This window comes from Eptatretus burgeri, chromosome 15 (genome assembly GCF_056783735.1).
Source record: "Eptatretus burgeri isolate ZD-2024b chromosome 15, Ebu_testis_v1, whole genome shotgun sequence".
Taxonomy (NCBI): domain Eukaryota; kingdom Metazoa; phylum Chordata; class Myxini; order Myxiniformes; family Myxinidae; genus Eptatretus; species Eptatretus burgeri.
The window spans coordinates 12474364-12490618 of record NC_140975.1 but is presented as its reverse complement, the minus strand read 5'-3'; the positions used below and the strand labels follow the sequence as shown (position 1 = coordinate 12490618).

Here is a 16255-nt window from a genome sequence, read left to right as displayed (position 1 = left end):
TCCACTCATCCATCCATCCCTCCACTCATCCATCCCTCCACTCATCCATCCATCCATCCCTCCACTCATCAAATCCCTCCTTCCATTCATCTATCCCTCCACTCATCCATCCATCCACTCATCCATCCATCCCTCCTTCCACTCATCCATCCATCCCTCCACTCATACATCCATCCTTCCACTCATCCATCCAACCATCCTTCCACTCATCCATCCATCCCTCCTTCCACTCATCCATCCATCCCTCCACTCATACATCCATCCTTCCACTCATCCAACCATCCTTCCACTCATCCATCCATCCCTTCACTCATCCATCCCTCCTTCCACTCATCTATCCATCTGCTCATCCATCCATTCACTCAGCCATCCATCCCTCCTTCCACTCATCCATCCATCCCTCCACTCATCTATCCATCCACTCATCCATCCCTCCCTCCTTCGACTCGTCAATCCATCCCTCCACTCATCCATTCACTCATCCATCCATCCCTCCTTCCACTCATCCATCCATCCGTCCACTCATCCATTTACTCATCCATCCATCCCTCTACTCATCCATCCCTCCTTCCACTCATCCATCCATCCCTCCACTCATCCATTCACTCATCCATCCATCCCTCTACTCATCCATCCCTCCTTCCATTCATCCATCCATCCACTCATCCATCCCTCCTTCCATCCATCCATCCACTCATCCATCCATTCACTCATCCATCCATCCCTCCTTCCACTCATCCATCCTTCCACTCATCCATCCATCCGCTCTCCATCCGTCCACTCATCCATTCACTCATCCATCCATCCCTCCTTCCACTCATCCATCTATCCCTCCACTCATCCATTTACTCATCCATCCATCCCTCTACTCATCCATCCCTCCTTCCACTCATCCATCCATCCCTCCACTCATCCATTCACTCATCCATCCATCCCTCTACTCATCCATCCCTCCTTCCATTCATCCATCCATCCACTCATCCATCCCTCCTTCCATCCATCCATCCACTCATCCATCCATTCACTCATCCATCCATCCCTTCTTCCACTCATCCAACCATCCTTCCACTCATCCATCTGCTCATCCATCCATTCACTCATCCATCCATCCCTCCTTCCACTCATCCATCCATCCCTCCACTCATCCAACCATCCACTCATCCATCAATCCCTCCTTCCACTCATCCATCCCTTCTTCCACTCATCCAACCATCCTTCCACTCATCCATCCATCCGCTCATCCATCCATTCACTCATCCATCCATCCCTCCTTCCACTCATCCATCCATCCTTCCACTCATCCATCCATTCACTCATCCATCCCTCCTTCCACTCATCCACCCATCCCTTCTTCCACTCATCCATCCATCCCTCCTTCCACTCATCCATCCATCCCTCCACTCATCCATTCACTCATCCATCCCTCCTTCCATTCATCCATCCATCCACTCATCCATCCCTCCTTCCATCTATCCATCCACTCATCTATCCATTCACTCATCCATCCATCCCTCCTTCCACTCATCCATCCTTCCACTCATCCATCCATCCGCTCTCCATCCATTCACTCATCCATCCATCCCTCCTTCCACTCATCCACTCATCCATCCACTCATCCATCCATTCACTCATCCATCCATCCCTCTTTCCACTCATCCATCCATCCCTCCACTCATCCATCCACTCATCCATCCATCCTTCCACTCATCCATCCATCCATCCACTCATCCATCCCTCCCTCCTTCGACTCATCAATCCATCCCTCCACTCATCCTTCCACTCATCCATCCATCCCTCCTTCCACTCATCCATCCATCCCTCCACTCATCCATTCACTCATCCATCCATCCCTCCACTCATCCATTCACTCATCCATCCATCCCTCCACTCATCCATCCCTCGTTCCATCCATCCATCCATCCACTCATCCATCCATTCACTCATCCATCCATCCCTCCTTCCACTCATCCATCCATCCTTCCACTCATCCATCCATCCGCTCATCCATCTATTCACTCATACATCCATCGCTCCTTCCACTCATCCATCCATCCCTCAACTCATCCATCCACTCATCCATCCCTCCTTCCACTCATCCATCCATCCCTCCACTCATCCATTCACTCATCCATCCATCGCTCCACTCATCCATCCCTCCTTCCATTCATCCATCCATCACTCCTTCCATTCATCCATCCATCCACTCATCCATCCATCCACTCATCCATCCATCCCTCCTTCCACTCATCCAACCATCCTTCCACTCATCCATCCATCCGCTCATCCATCCATTCACTCATCCATCCATCGCTCCTTCCACTCATCCATCCATCCTTCCACTCATTCATCCATCCACACATCCATCCCTCCCTCCTTCGACTCAATTCATCCCTCCACTCATCCATCCATCCCTCCACTCATCTATTCACTCATCCATCCCTCCACTCATCCATCCCTCCTTCCATTCATCCATCCATCCACTCATCCATCCCTCCTTCCATCCATCCATCCATTCACTCATCCATCCCTCCTTCCACTCATCCATCCATCCACTCTCCATCCATTCACTCATCCTTCCATCCCTCCTTCCACTAATCCATCCTCCTTCTACTCATCCATCCATCCCTCCTTCCACTCATCCATCCATCCACTCATCCATCCATCCCTCCTTCCACTCATCCATCCATCCCTCCACTCATCCATCCACTCATCCATCCATCCCTCCTTCCACTCATCCATCCATCCCTCCTTCCACTCATCCATCCATCCCTCCACTCATCCATTCACTCATCCGTCCATCCCTCCACTCATCCATCCCTCCTTCCATTCATCCATCCATCCACTCATCCATCCCTCCTTCCATCTATCCATCCACTCATCCATCCATTCACTCATCCATCCATCCCTCCTTCCACTCATCCATCCTTCCACTCATCCATCCACTCATCCATCCATCCCTCCTTCCACTCATCCATCCATCCCTCCTTCCACTCATCCATCCATCCCTCCTTCCACTCATCCATCCATCCCTCCACTCATCCATCCATCCTTTCACTCATCCATCCCTCCCTCCTTCGACTCATCAATCCATCCCTCCACTCATGCATTCACTCGTCCATCCATCCCTCCTTCCACTCATCCATCCATCCCTCCACTCATCCATTCACTCATCCATCCATCCCTCCACTCATCCATCCCTCGTTCCATTATTCCATCCATCCACTCATCCATCACTCCTTCCATCCATCCATCCATTCATCCATCCATTCACTCATCCACTCATCCATCCATCCAGTCATCGATCCCTCCCTCCTTCGACTCATCAATCCATCCCTCCACTCATCCATTCACTCATCCATCCATCCCTCCACTCATCCATTCACTCATCCATCCATCCCTCTACTCATCCATCCCTCCTTCCACTCATCCATTCACTCATCCATCCATACCTCTACTCATCCATCCCTCCTTCCATTCATCCATCCATCCACTCATCCATCCATTCACTCATCCATCCATCCCTTCTTCCACTCATCCAACCATCCTTCCACTCATCCATCCATCCGCTCATCCATCCATTCACTCATCCATCCATCCCTCCTTCCACTCATCCATCCATCCCTCCACTCATCCATCCATCCACTCATCCATCCATCCCTCCTTCCACTCATCCATCCCTTCTTCCACTCATCCAACCATCCTTCCACTCATCCATCCATCCGCTCATCCATCCATTCACTCATCCATCCATCCCTCCTTCCACTCATCCATCCATCCCTCCACTCATCCATCCATCCACTCATCCATCCATCCCTCCTTCCACTCATGTGCCAAATCACTCTGCGGATCATACGGGTGATCCGCTGTGGCGACCCCGAACGGGAGCAGCCGAAAGAAGAAGAAGACCACAGGATAAAATTAATTAGTGGCTGTCTATTTATTATGTATGCAGATCTATTGAAATTTTGACACTCCTGCCGTACCCTTATCTTTCTCTTCCTTGTGTGAAGTTAATATTTTGAAATCCCGTTGCCTCGAAAGAGAAGTAACGAGACATCAGGAGACACGTGTTAAGTGGAGAAGAGATAGTCATTGTGTATCAATAAATATACAGTGCCTTCAGAAAGTATTGACACCCCTCAATTTTTGTCACATTTTGTTGTATTATAGCCTGAATTTAAAATGGATTAAACTTTAAAAAAAAATTGTCACCAATCCACACAAAATACCCCATAATGACAAAGTGAAAACATGTTTTTCATGATTTTTAAAAATTACATGAAAATGAAAAACTGAAATATCTTGCAATAATAAGTATTCAATCCCCTGAGTCTATACTTTGTAGCAGTGATTACAGCTTTGAGTCTCCTTTGGTATGTCTGTATCATCTTTGCGCACCTGGATTTGGGGATTTTCTCCCATTCTTCCTTGCAGATTTGCTCAAACTCTATCAAGTTGGATGGGGAACTTTGGTGAACGGCAATCTTCAAATCTTTCCACAGATTCTCAATGGGATTCAAGTCTGGGCTTTGGCTGGGCCAATCAAGGACTTTCACGTTCTTGTTCTGATGCCATTCCAGTGTTGCTTTGGCTGTATGCTTGGGGTCATTGTCCTGTTGGAACGTAAATCTTTTGCACTCTGAAGCAGGTTCTCCTCAAGGATTTGCTTTCATTTGGCTCCAATCATTGTTCCCTCGAACCCAACAAGTCTCTCGGTTCCTGCCGCTGAAAATCATCCAATCGTAAGATGCTACCACCACCAGGCTTCACGGTAGGGATGGTGTTCGATGGGTGATGAGCTGTGTTCGGTTTCTGCCAGACGTAGCGCTTTGCATTCAGGCTAAAGAGTTCAATTTTCGTCTCATCAGACCACAGAATCTTTTTCCTTGTGCTCTCAGAGTCTTTCACATGCCTTTTTGCAAACTCCAGGTGTGCTGTCATGGGCCTTTTTCTCAGGAGTGGCTTCTGTCTGGCCACTCTCCCATAAAGCCTCGATTTGTGAAGTGCTGCCGAGACTGTTGTCCTTCCGGCAGGTTCTCCCATCTCATCCAAGGAACTCTGTAGTTCTGTCAGAGTGGTCATTGGGCTTTTGGTCACCTCCCTGATCATGGTCCTTCTTGCCCGGTTGCTCAGTTTGGTCGGACGGCCAGCTCGAGGAAAAGTCTGGGTCGTTCCCTATTCTTTCCATTTCCGAATAATGGAGCTCACTGTGCTCTTGGGAACTTTAAACACTCCAGAAATTGTTTTATACCCTTCCCCAGATCTATACTTCCTCACAATTATATCATGGAGTTCTACAGACAGTTCCTTGGACTTCATGGTAGAGTTTCTGCTCTGACATTCACTGTCAACTGTGGGACCTTGTGTAGAAAAGTATGTTTCTTTCTAACTAATGTCCAATCAATTGAATTGGCCACAGGTGGACTCCAATCAAGTTGTGGAGACATCTCAAGGATGACCAAAGGAAATCGGACACACCTGAGCTCAATTTGGAGTGTCATAGCAGAGGGGTTGAACACCTGTTGATGCAAGACAGTTCAGCTTTTCATTTTTAATTAATTTGAAGAAAATTCTAAAAACTTGTTTTCACTTTGTCATTATGGGGTATTTTGTGTGGATCGGTGACAAATAATTTCAATATAATCCATTGTAAATTCACGCAGTAACACAACAAAAATGTGACAATTTGAGGGGTGTGAATACTTTCTGAAGGCACTGTATGTGTGGAAATTGGGAGAATGTGAAATAATGACATACAAATACTTTGTTGTTTCTGCAGATGTGGATGACAAGAGCCACAGATGCTCTAAATGCTCGACAGTTGATCCTCCACTTACATTTAATTACAGGGGAAATTATATACAGTATATGCTGTTTCACCCCCTCCTGTGTCATCCTCTCATCTTTCACCCCACTCCCACACTGCCCTCCCTCTCCCCCACTCCATTTTTATTTCCATCCTTTCAACAGCTCCATACATGAGGAGGTTGACATGACCTTTTGTGAGATCTTCACAATTATCTGAGATTATTCCATTACCGATTTGAGTGGAATTGTCCAAGTTCTCAGCACGCTGATCAACTTCCTTCGTGCACCAAATAGTACAACATCTCAGCACGGGGTATGCTCAGGTGGATAGCGATGCTCAACTGAGGTTTGTCAACATGGCAACTGGATTGCGCCCTCTGTCTCAGTCAATGAGCCATGGCGGTACAGGAAAGATAGGAAACAAGGTTCGAGCTTCCAGCACAAACAGCGCCTCATGTGGTCTGACATTGGAAGGAGACAGAGGTCAACACAATGACATGAAAGGTGAACAGGTAAGGAATGCTTTGCAAATCCGAAGTTTATGAAACATACTAGCTACTGCTACTTGCGTTCTGATTGAACGGGCATACTCTATCTGACGTGTCAACTTGCGTTTCTCTTTTTATTTTTGTCTCGAAGATTGGCTGGCCCTCAGGGGACTCGGATCGAGCTGCGAGTCGTGGATCAGAGTGCACGTCTGAAGAAGAAGATGAATTTGACAATGCGGAAGATGAAGAAAAGAAGGACGATTGTCAGGGGCACAGCCGACCAGCCACTCCAACTCTACTTGGTCATGAAGTTATGGAAGAACGTGCTCGGTTTACGGTGAGATGTTACGTGTGCTGAGAATGATATTGCACAGACGTCCTTGTCCTTTTTACCCATTTCCGTTTGTAGGTATGTTATTGACTTTCAGCCGCTGGGTATCCATGGTGATAGTGTCTGGTTCTGCATTCAATTTCTGGTGGAATCGCTTCGTACCGACTGCTGTTATGATCAGTGCCAGCACGGGGTGCTGCCCCACTCGGTTGACCATCCTTTAAGTTGAAAGAGAATGTTGCCTTCTTTGTCTACAACTTGCTTGTCCATCTGTCTCTCTCCATTCCTTCGTAAGTGTGTTATACGCATTCTCTGTTGTCCATTTGTTCCGTAAGGCTTTTTTGTAGACAAGTCGAGGTTTATGGAGGATCTAGAACATAGAACACATGGGTGAAACGTCTTCCGTATTTTACGGAAATCCGTATTTTTGTAACGACCCACATGTAGGTTTCTGTATGTTCGTCATCAGAAAGGCATGCCACGATTTTATGGAATTGAGGTGCTATTCTGATACGCTGATTCATTTCTAAAACCATTTCATCCGGATGGGGTGAAATGCTCATGCATTATGACCACGATTATGTGAATTGCCCCCATGGTAGTTTTTATTGTGAGTTATTATTGTAGAAGTTGTCCGGGTACAAAAGCTTGCAAGCGCGTCACCGTGATTAGATTTCCGCCAGGCAGGAGACCGTGTGTGTCCGTCGGTGTTGAGTATCTGCCTTTCCTCACCGGTAGATTCGTCAGTACTGGTTGTCACGTTGGAATGGCATTGATATCCGTTTACATTATGAGTGTTTATAAACATTTTATTTTGTTATATTGATGGTGTGGTATTAATTTGTGATTGGAATGAAAATAGAGATTAAGTATAAAGAAGAGGAAGAAAAAATTGGAGAAGTGGGCGTGGAAAAGGAAAAGGCGGGGCTTCCCCGATCGGAATGGAAGGCTGTGACGTTCATTCATTCCACGTGGGCGATTTATAATAGCTGAAGAAGACTGCTTGAGTTATCACCGAGACGGGACTAACTACTTATCCTTCGGTAGAATCCTTCTTCAATCGTCTCACAAAAGGTCGAGGAGAACTTGCGTGCCATTGCGATCTGTAACGGCATCGTTTTTACGTTATAATGTGTAAATATTCTTGAGCTCGGGTTGATCGGGGGTTTTCGAGAACCGGGTGCAACCGGAAGTGAGACGAGCGGGTTGATCGGTCGCAGGTGGAATAAAGGATCGACTCGGATTCCGAACGCCTCGGACGTCTTTTCCTTCCAAGCGAAAGACCCGCCTGCTTGGCGTTTTGGGCGCGAACGACCGCCATTTGTTGGTGTCTATCAGACGCATTCCACTCTACAGAGATCTGTGCCTGGTGGTGTGCTGAAAAGGGCAACCCTTATCGTGGAGTTTTGCTGGTAACGATTCTTCACCCGATATTGGCACCTTCGTGTGGCTCGTGTGTAAAAAGGTCTTTTTTGCCTTTGTCGTACCTTGCACGTCTTGCGTTGCCTTACATGGGTTGATAAAGCTTGTCGGGAGTCGATTTCTCCTTGAATCCTTCATCAACATTCCTGCCAGGTTCCATAGGGCTATTCAGCTAAGTACCCCGGCAACTTACCATTCCCTTGTGGCATTTGAACTTTCAGAAGTATTCCCGTCACTTGTACGTTCACGACTCCGACCGCTAGCCAACGCTGATGCAGTTCCCCTTGTTACTCATTTTGCCAACCTCGGAAGGATGACCAGCTGAGTCAACCCGCCTGGTGTTAATTCAACAGCAGGAGAGGGGCTCGAACCCAAAACCCTAAGATCTTAAGCCAACCACCCAACAACACCAGGCTCCAGCAATGAATGTTCGGGTAAAATAAAAAAAATTCCACCCCAAGTATCACTTTCATTTGCATGGGTTTTTTTTTTGTTGCAATATGGATAAGATCACCCCCATAATGCATATTTTGACATCAATTTTTCGAAAATTTTCCGAGGGAGCAACTTCTTTTCTGAAACTACAAATACTATTTCGATGAAACTTTACCACAACCTTCATCACCCTGTTTGTACCACAGCAGAAGGATGTCACGGCAGAAGGTGGAGTTGTCAGCAGAGATGAAGAGGATTTTTGAGAGAGTCGAAGAGATCATTGATGAAGATCAGAAATTGGACTGAGCCCAGAACACTGTCTTGGAGCACTCTCCTTCACAGCAAGTGGAAATCAAAGGATTCCATTGAGAGCCACACGTTGGCTGTGAGAGTAGGGCACATCAGTAAGATGTGTATGGAATTGGCCTTGTGATGCCATAGGCAGAGAGTTTGGAGAGCAAGGCAGGATGCCAGACTACATCAAAAGCCTGAAATATGTCCAGACAGACAGCTCTAATTTCATGTCTGACATTGAGGGCCTCCAGCAATCATTAGGTGAGTATAAGCAGCATTTCCAAGATGGAGTGACCTGGTCTGAAACCATATTGATGATCTAAAATGTAGGTTGTTGGAGAAAAGGAAGGATTCCATGACCTTAGTGATGATTGGGAGTAAGCTGATATTCCTGCCTTTAATGGAATCGGATTTTGCACATTGTTATGGAATCCGGTGATGTTTCCTGACTTCCAAGCAGATGGAAAATTATCAAGGGCAAATGACAGGGTGAAAAGGTGAGAGAGAGAGAGAGAGAGAGAGAGAGAGAGAGAGAGAGAGAGAGAGAGAGAGAGAGAGAGAGAGAGAGAGAGAGAGAGAGAGAGAGAGAGAGAGAGAGAGAGAGAGAGAGAGAGAGAGAGAGAGAGAGAGAGAGAGAGAGAGAGAGAGAGAGAGAGAGAGAGAGAGAGAGAGAGAGAGAGAGAGAGAGAGAGAGAGAGAGAGAGAGAGAGAGAGAGAGAGAGAGAGAGAGAGAGAGAGAGAGAGAGAGAGAGAGAGAGAGAGAGAGAGAGAGAGAGAGAGAGAGAGAGAGAGAGAGAGAGAGAGAGAGAGAGAGAGAGAGAGAGAGAGAGAGAGAGAGAGAGAGAGAGAGAGAGAGAGAGAGAGAGAGAGAGAGAGAGAGAGAGAGAGAGAGAGAGAGAGAGAGAGAGAGAGAGAGAGAGAGAGAGAGAGAGAGAGAGAGAGAGAGAGAGAGAGAGAGAGAGAGAGAGAGAGAGAGAGAGAGAGAGAGAGAGAGAGAGAGAGAGAGAGAGAGAGAGAGAGAGAGAGAGAGAGAGAGAGAGAGAGAGAGAGAGAGAGAGAGAGAGAGAGAGAGAGAGAGAGAGAGAGAGAGAGAGAGAGAGAGAGAGAGAGAGAGAGAGAGAGAGAGAGAGAGAGAGAGAGAGAGAGAGAGAGAGAGAGAGAGAGAGAGAGAGAGAGAGAGAGAGAGAGAGAGAGAGAGAGAGAGAGGTGAATGTGAATGTGAATGTGAATGTGCAAGAGCAGCAAAGCAGATTTTTAGGACATGCGAGCTGATGCCATTCTGTCTCGTTGCAGAATCAGAGTCGAGGGTTGCCAGAAACTTCTCCACTTTCTCGGATGCAAAAGACAATCCAGGAGTAGTTGGGTGAAACTGGGTTGGGTGAGTACAAACATGGGGTTGGGGACACAGGATTTGGAGGCAAACACAGAACTGAGGCATTCAGCCTCTTTACGAGTAGCGTCTGCTGTCTTGCCGTTTGAAGAGAGTGAAGGGATGGAAGGGGAGCATACTCCAGAGACAGATTTAACAAGGAGACACCAAGTTTTAGAGGAGAGAGACAAGTTTGAAATTTCAATCTTGAGGTTGGACAGATATTGGTTTCTGGCTCTGCTGAGAGTAGACACACACTTGTTGCAGGTTTTGTGGAATGATCTGACATTGCCTTCGTTTGGGTTTGTTTTCCAGGAAGAGAATGCAAATTGTTTCAGAGCAACTGCCTCACAACAGGATTCAGTGTACCATGTGTGGGAGGAAAGGATAACTGAATGCCTTGTCCACCATTTTGTAAGAAGCTCCAGTTTGCTTGTAATCTCGAGTGGATGTTAGAGATCTGATGGTATTTTCAGGCCAGTACCACAGCTAAAATTGTATAGCTTGAGCATAACCTGGATCCCTTTATCTCATTTGAACCCTTTCTGCTGTGCGCCTGTCAGGAAAGGTGAATCTCCAAATGGAGGACATACGGTACGAGTCAATAGACTTGTGAGACAGAATTGATCCTTGAAAAATGCAATTCATTTTCTCCCTTGATTATTCAACAGTTGAATGTATCCTCATCAGGTTTACAAGATCCTTGTCAAACCTAGGCCTGAGGAGAGCTGGGTGGTATTCAGAAGGTACACTGACTTCGCTCGACTAAATGACAAGGTAGGTTGATCCATTCTCTCCGGATTGCCGACCTTTTTAGACTTGCTGCTTGTACCTTTCGTGTTACTGACATTGTGACCTTTCCTGTATCTCCTCCAACTGTCTTGTTGTTTGGGCACAGCTCAAGGAAACGTTTCCTGGGTTCCGGCTTGCACTGCCGCCCAAGCGCTGGTTCAAAGACAACTTTGATCCCGTTTTTTTGGAGCATCGGCAGGCCGGTCTGCAGGCTTTCTTACAAAACCTCGTCGCACACAAGGATGTTACCAACTGGTAGAGTGGGATCCTTGGGAGGGTTTCTGAGTGCCAACTAGTTTTCGGGGATTGAAGTTGTTCAATTGATTTTTGTGCAGTCATTTGTCTTCTTTGAAATGAAACTTATAGTTGTTGTTGTTTTGTTTTTATCAGTATCCCAGTGCGTGACTTCCTCTGTTTGGATGAACCTCCTGGGCCTTTTGACAGCTTGGTGGAGAGCCGGGTAAAAACCTGAATAATGCAGTCGATGTGCATATGGCACTAGGCGTACAATGGTGTCCTGCCTGCCTCCGATTTACGCTCAATGTGTCTGCAGGCATTTTGTGAAGGTTTGGAGGAAACAAATTATCAGCTCCAGCGGGAGCTCCTGGATCGGCAGCATGAGATAGACACCTTGCGAGTATCTCTGGATTTGTCGACAAACCGTTTGGCAGTAATGGAAGGTCAACTCAGGTATTCTCGCTACGATGATGAGGTTTCTGTTGGACCTCCAACCCCTCACACTCCTCTTCACCCTTTATCTCGTTTTGTCCTTCCTGATATCGTTTTCAAAATGGAAATGAAACATGTCTCGAGGACAGGTGTTAACCTGAACTTGTGAAAATCCATGTGACTATTATACAATGCCCATTTTGGGTGGTGGTCCATGGTAACGCTCTTTGGAGATCTTTCCCGAGACATCGTGAAGTTGCTCGACTTGTTCAAAAGTCAAGTTGAGTCGATCAAGGTCTGATTTGTGAGCAATGGTGGATCCAAGCTGTTGCAAATGTTTTGACAATGCTTTTTGTTGTTGTTGATTTTTGGGGGTTTTTTGTCTTTATTTTATTATTTATTTTCATGCTGGAGTGGAGGGGTGACAACATGAATAAGTTCAAAAGGGTTACATGTCGTAAAGTACCACAGTCGAGCTATAGCAGCTTTTGTTATCATTAGATGGAATCGACAGGATGTTGATCGAGGTACGTTGACCACCGTTGGAAGCAATGACAAGCTGACATTTCTGGCTTTTGGGGTTGGGGCTGTTTTGCTCCGGCAAAGACTTAATGCCCAAAAATGCCAAAAATCATCCATTGCTCCACCTGTCCGCTGATGCAGGTATACACTACGCTTCACCAGCAAGACCAGCTCTTCATTCTTTTTTTTCTAGCTCACCTGGAACTGAGTTCCGGGGCGATTAAGGGATGGCGCATTGTCCGTCCGTCCGTCCGTCCGTCCACAAATACTTGCAACTTCTTTTCTGAAACTACAAATACTACTTCGATGAAACTTTACCACAACCTTCATCACTCTGTATGTACCAAAGTTTGTTCATGGCATTTTTTTTTAAATCAGACCTTGAGGGAGTCGACAGGGGTTGCCTTCCAAAATATATATTTGCTTTCTTCTCAGAAACTACACACACAATTTCAATGAAACTTGACCACAACCTTCTTCGCCCATGACGTACCAAAGTTTGTTCATGTTATTAAAAAAAAAACATCATGGTTGAAGGAGATATAGGGGGGGTGGCCCGCCAAAATATGAATTTGCTATAACATGGTTCATTGGTACATTTTGTTGATTCCATCCCACGTTGACTTCCTCCTCAGTCTCATTGTTCTACCAAGTGAGTGCCCAGGGGTATTGCCCCTATTTTTGGTATCGGCTCCATGTTTCACTCGACTTGTATTCCAACTCCGTTTCCCTTCAACTCTTTTATTTTATTTTAGTCGAAGCACCGACTCCCTACGGGAGTGACCAGGGTGGTGTGTTATTATCCTTCAAATGTGTCATTCAAAATACCTCTCGGTGCGTAATTCAATACACCACACCGCACCGGAACACGCGTGGGGACAGGAATACTGTACTGTAAAGGGTGGGAACTTGTAATAATCTCTCCTACCTGGAGCGATGCCACATGAGAGAGAGAGAGAGAGAGAGAGAGAGAGAGAGAGAGAGAGAGAGAGAGAGAGAGAGAGAGAGAGAGAGAGAGAGAGAGAGAGAGAGAGAGAGAGAGAGAGAGAGAGAGAGAGAGAGAGAGAGAGAGAGAGAGAGAGAGAGAGAGAGAGAGAGAGAGAGAGAGAGAGAGAGAGAGAGAGAGAGAGAGAGAGAATTAATCCCCCCCCCTCCCCGAATCCCAAAGACCACCGGCAAAGATAAAAACACGCCCATGCACTAAATGGGGTCATGCTGATCCTATGTAGCAAGACTGGATATAATTGGCCCAGAACTGTATGAGGAGTACCATGATAAACAAAAATACACATTGGTCTGTGAATTAGAGTAAGGATTCCTTCACCCAACAATGAGAGATTGAATAAATTAATTGAACAGGATATCTTGTTTGGGGTGTTGCTTCTGTGAAACGTACCACATGCATCATATTGAACCCTCGGGTGGAATCGCTTGTGGAACTTTGGTTATCCCATGGCGGTGCGGTGCGGTTTTACAGAGAGTTGGGTGTGGAGCCACGTCTTCAAATTCCAAGTGACCGTCGAGGTTCAAGCAGCGAAGGGGAGTATTCGACGGTGGAGGCCGATCAAAGTCCCACAATGACTGCGAGCAGGTGTGTCAGGGTGGGCGATTATGTGATGAAATTGTTTATGGTTACGAACAAATATTCTTTCCTTTGCCCCTGCATCATTTTCCCAAACACTCGATTAACTTTGTCACCCTTAAAGCTGGCCACCCATCCACCACAGCCCCGGGTGCACCGGGGCACATGTGGAACTGGCCGAGAGTCCTCAAGAGCAAAGAGTCGACGAAGTCGAGCATCACCTTGGCCTGGATGAGTCCTCATCTTACGAGCAGGCCGAAGAAGCTCTAGCTCTGAACGAGTAAAGACAGGGCCACAGACTCATTCCTTCCCATCTGCAGATTTCAATCTTGTATGGGATTTGGATTCTCATGAGATTTCTCATTTTTATATTTGGTGATGTTTCAGGTTTGCTGTTGGCTCTATATCCTTGTATATTCTTATATTTTATTTTTTTTTACTTCTGTGAAGGATTTTTCTTGCTTGCTTGCTCGTGCTGTGCGAGTATCAGGTCTGCCATTTTATTTGTTATTTTATTTGGGAAAGAGAGTTAGGGTTGGGGGGGGGGGTGCGGGCATCCTCCATTGATTTTGATCTTCGTGTTCCATCTGTGCCATCGGAACCTTGAGCAATTAGACCAAAGACCAAAGACCACCGGCAAAGATAAAAACACGCCCATGCACTAAATAGGGTCATGCTGATCCTATGTAGCAAGACTGGATGTAATTGGCCCAGAACTGTATGAGGAGTACCACGATGATTTGCTGGAATTCCGTCTCGACAAACAGGCTGCTCGTTTCACGAAGCAACTGTAATCTCGCCTTGAAGTACCTTTGCCAATGAATTTCACGTAAGATTCGAGGAGGACCTGAAGTGGGGGTGGTGGGGGGGGGGTGGTGGTGTTGTAAGTTTGTTGTTGTTGATTAGTGGTGGGAAATGCTTGCCCAATGTATAACCTTGTTACCTTCGTTCAACTCATTCCAAATAGATCTTGTAAGAATGATTTGGAGTTTTCATGTTCACAATTTTCCTGTTTTTTTTTGAATTAATGGAAGTAGGGAACATTAATATTCTTGGATTCAATGATGGTGATAACAGATCATCTCATTGGAGGGTCTAGTTTACTGGTGGAACGGTTGAGCTGGTTGTCTATGCAGTTGTAACAGACAGCCAGGCAGCATTCTGTAGTGCTTTGCACGCGTCCCGAGTGTAATTCCAGGGTAATCGGGTGATTCAGCACGATCTGCGTATTCCTATCTCGTCTATGCAATCCTGGTCCAGAGTAACTGCCAACCATTGTATGTTCAACTACCCATATGTGGCTCTCATCGCAAATCCAAGGGTTTGAGCTCCGAATGAAGTTGCTCCGTCCATGTACGCAAGTAGGACCGAGAACTTTACGGCTCAATCGCTGGCCAAGCATTTTGGGGTGTGGGTGCTGTGGTCCACGCTCCTCGAAGAGAAATTCGTTTAGGGAGCGACTGCATCTGTTCATCACTTTGCTTACGCAATACATTTGCTCATGTTACTGTCTCGATGGACGATTACGCAATGAAATCTCTTGCTTTTTGTTTTCACAGCAAGGAACCGTGCTGTGGATTTAGCAGAGGCATAGTTCCAACTCTGCACTTCTCGTAGCATTATTTGCAGCTGGAAACTCGTGTCAAATCGGGGTCATATCTGCGGTAGTTAGGTGTGTGCGTCTGAGTGTGTGCAGATATACTTTAGCATAGCACTCCACTGTATCAGAGGTCACTGAGACGAATACCCCGGCAATGCTCCTGTCTTATTGTTGAGCTAGTGGTGACGGTAAATGGTTAATCCTTTCAAAGAGGGCTGCCGTAAGTACACTGGCTTGACACCATACTTGCTAACTATGCACCATTGTTGGAAGACCTTATTTGACCTCTCAGCTTCAGGTGTATTAAAATACCTCCTAATGTACCATAACAGAAGCCAGGTTTCTCCTACTCCACTTGAATAAGATCTCTCACTGGAGAACCACTCGCACACCTTCGTCCAAAGGCGACAGCGTACGTTGCGTACCATCTAAGCCAAGCATTTGTCTGTCTGTCTTTGTTTATAATCGACCTTCATCGAATGACTCTCCGGCAGCGATGTGGATGAAAGGGTTTACATCATGACGAGGATTTCGTTATGAAAGGGCAAAGTTGAATGGCGATTAATTTGAAACGGTTACAAAAGTTGCCTGTAATTTTGTGCTGCAAAGGATCGTAACATTTTATATATATATATATATATATATATATATATATATATATTCAACCAAAGCATGAATTTATTATAATTTTTTTGAATTGATAATCATAAAAGATTCTTTCACCATGGCTGAATTATTTTGCCTTTTTGGGGGAGGGGGGGAGAGAGGTTCTGGAGCTTGTGTTGATGTTAATGCTCGTAGATAGAAGGGAGTGAATCCACCAGCGAAGGGAGTAACCTGAGAAACTTTATCTGGGGGGGGGGGGTGGAAGTTATTGAAACGTTTGTGTGATTGAGGCTGGTGTTCGTCCTGTTTTTAGTCTCTGGGCTCAAAATGCATCACC

General features: G+C 46.2%; 1 protein-coding gene across 2 annotated transcripts in view; it reads left to right on the top strand.

Annotated features, from left to right (window-relative positions):
* The window catches only part of LOC147011536 (sorting nexin-16-like), a 33986-nt gene extending 18778 nt beyond the window's left edge, over window positions 1-15208 (top strand). For both annotated transcript variants that reach the window (XM_085855953.1, XM_085855952.1), the window contains exons 2-9: window positions 5971-6320; window positions 6448-6633; window positions 10838-10924; window positions 11046-11194; window positions 11330-11399; window positions 11493-11629; window positions 13608-13721; window positions 13837-15208. In XM_085855953.1, the coding sequence (XP_085712079.1) occupies window positions 6165-6320; window positions 6448-6633; window positions 10838-10924; window positions 11046-11194; window positions 11330-11399; window positions 11493-11629; window positions 13608-13721; window positions 13837-13996 (1059 nt within the window). In that variant the 5' untranslated portion in view covers window positions 5971-6164 and the 3' untranslated portion in view covers window positions 13997-15208. The remainder of the gene's footprint in view (window positions 1-5970; window positions 6321-6447; window positions 6634-10837; window positions 10925-11045; window positions 11195-11329; window positions 11400-11492; window positions 11630-13607; window positions 13722-13836) is intronic.
* The last annotated feature ends 1047 nt before the right edge of the window (window positions 15209-16255 follow it).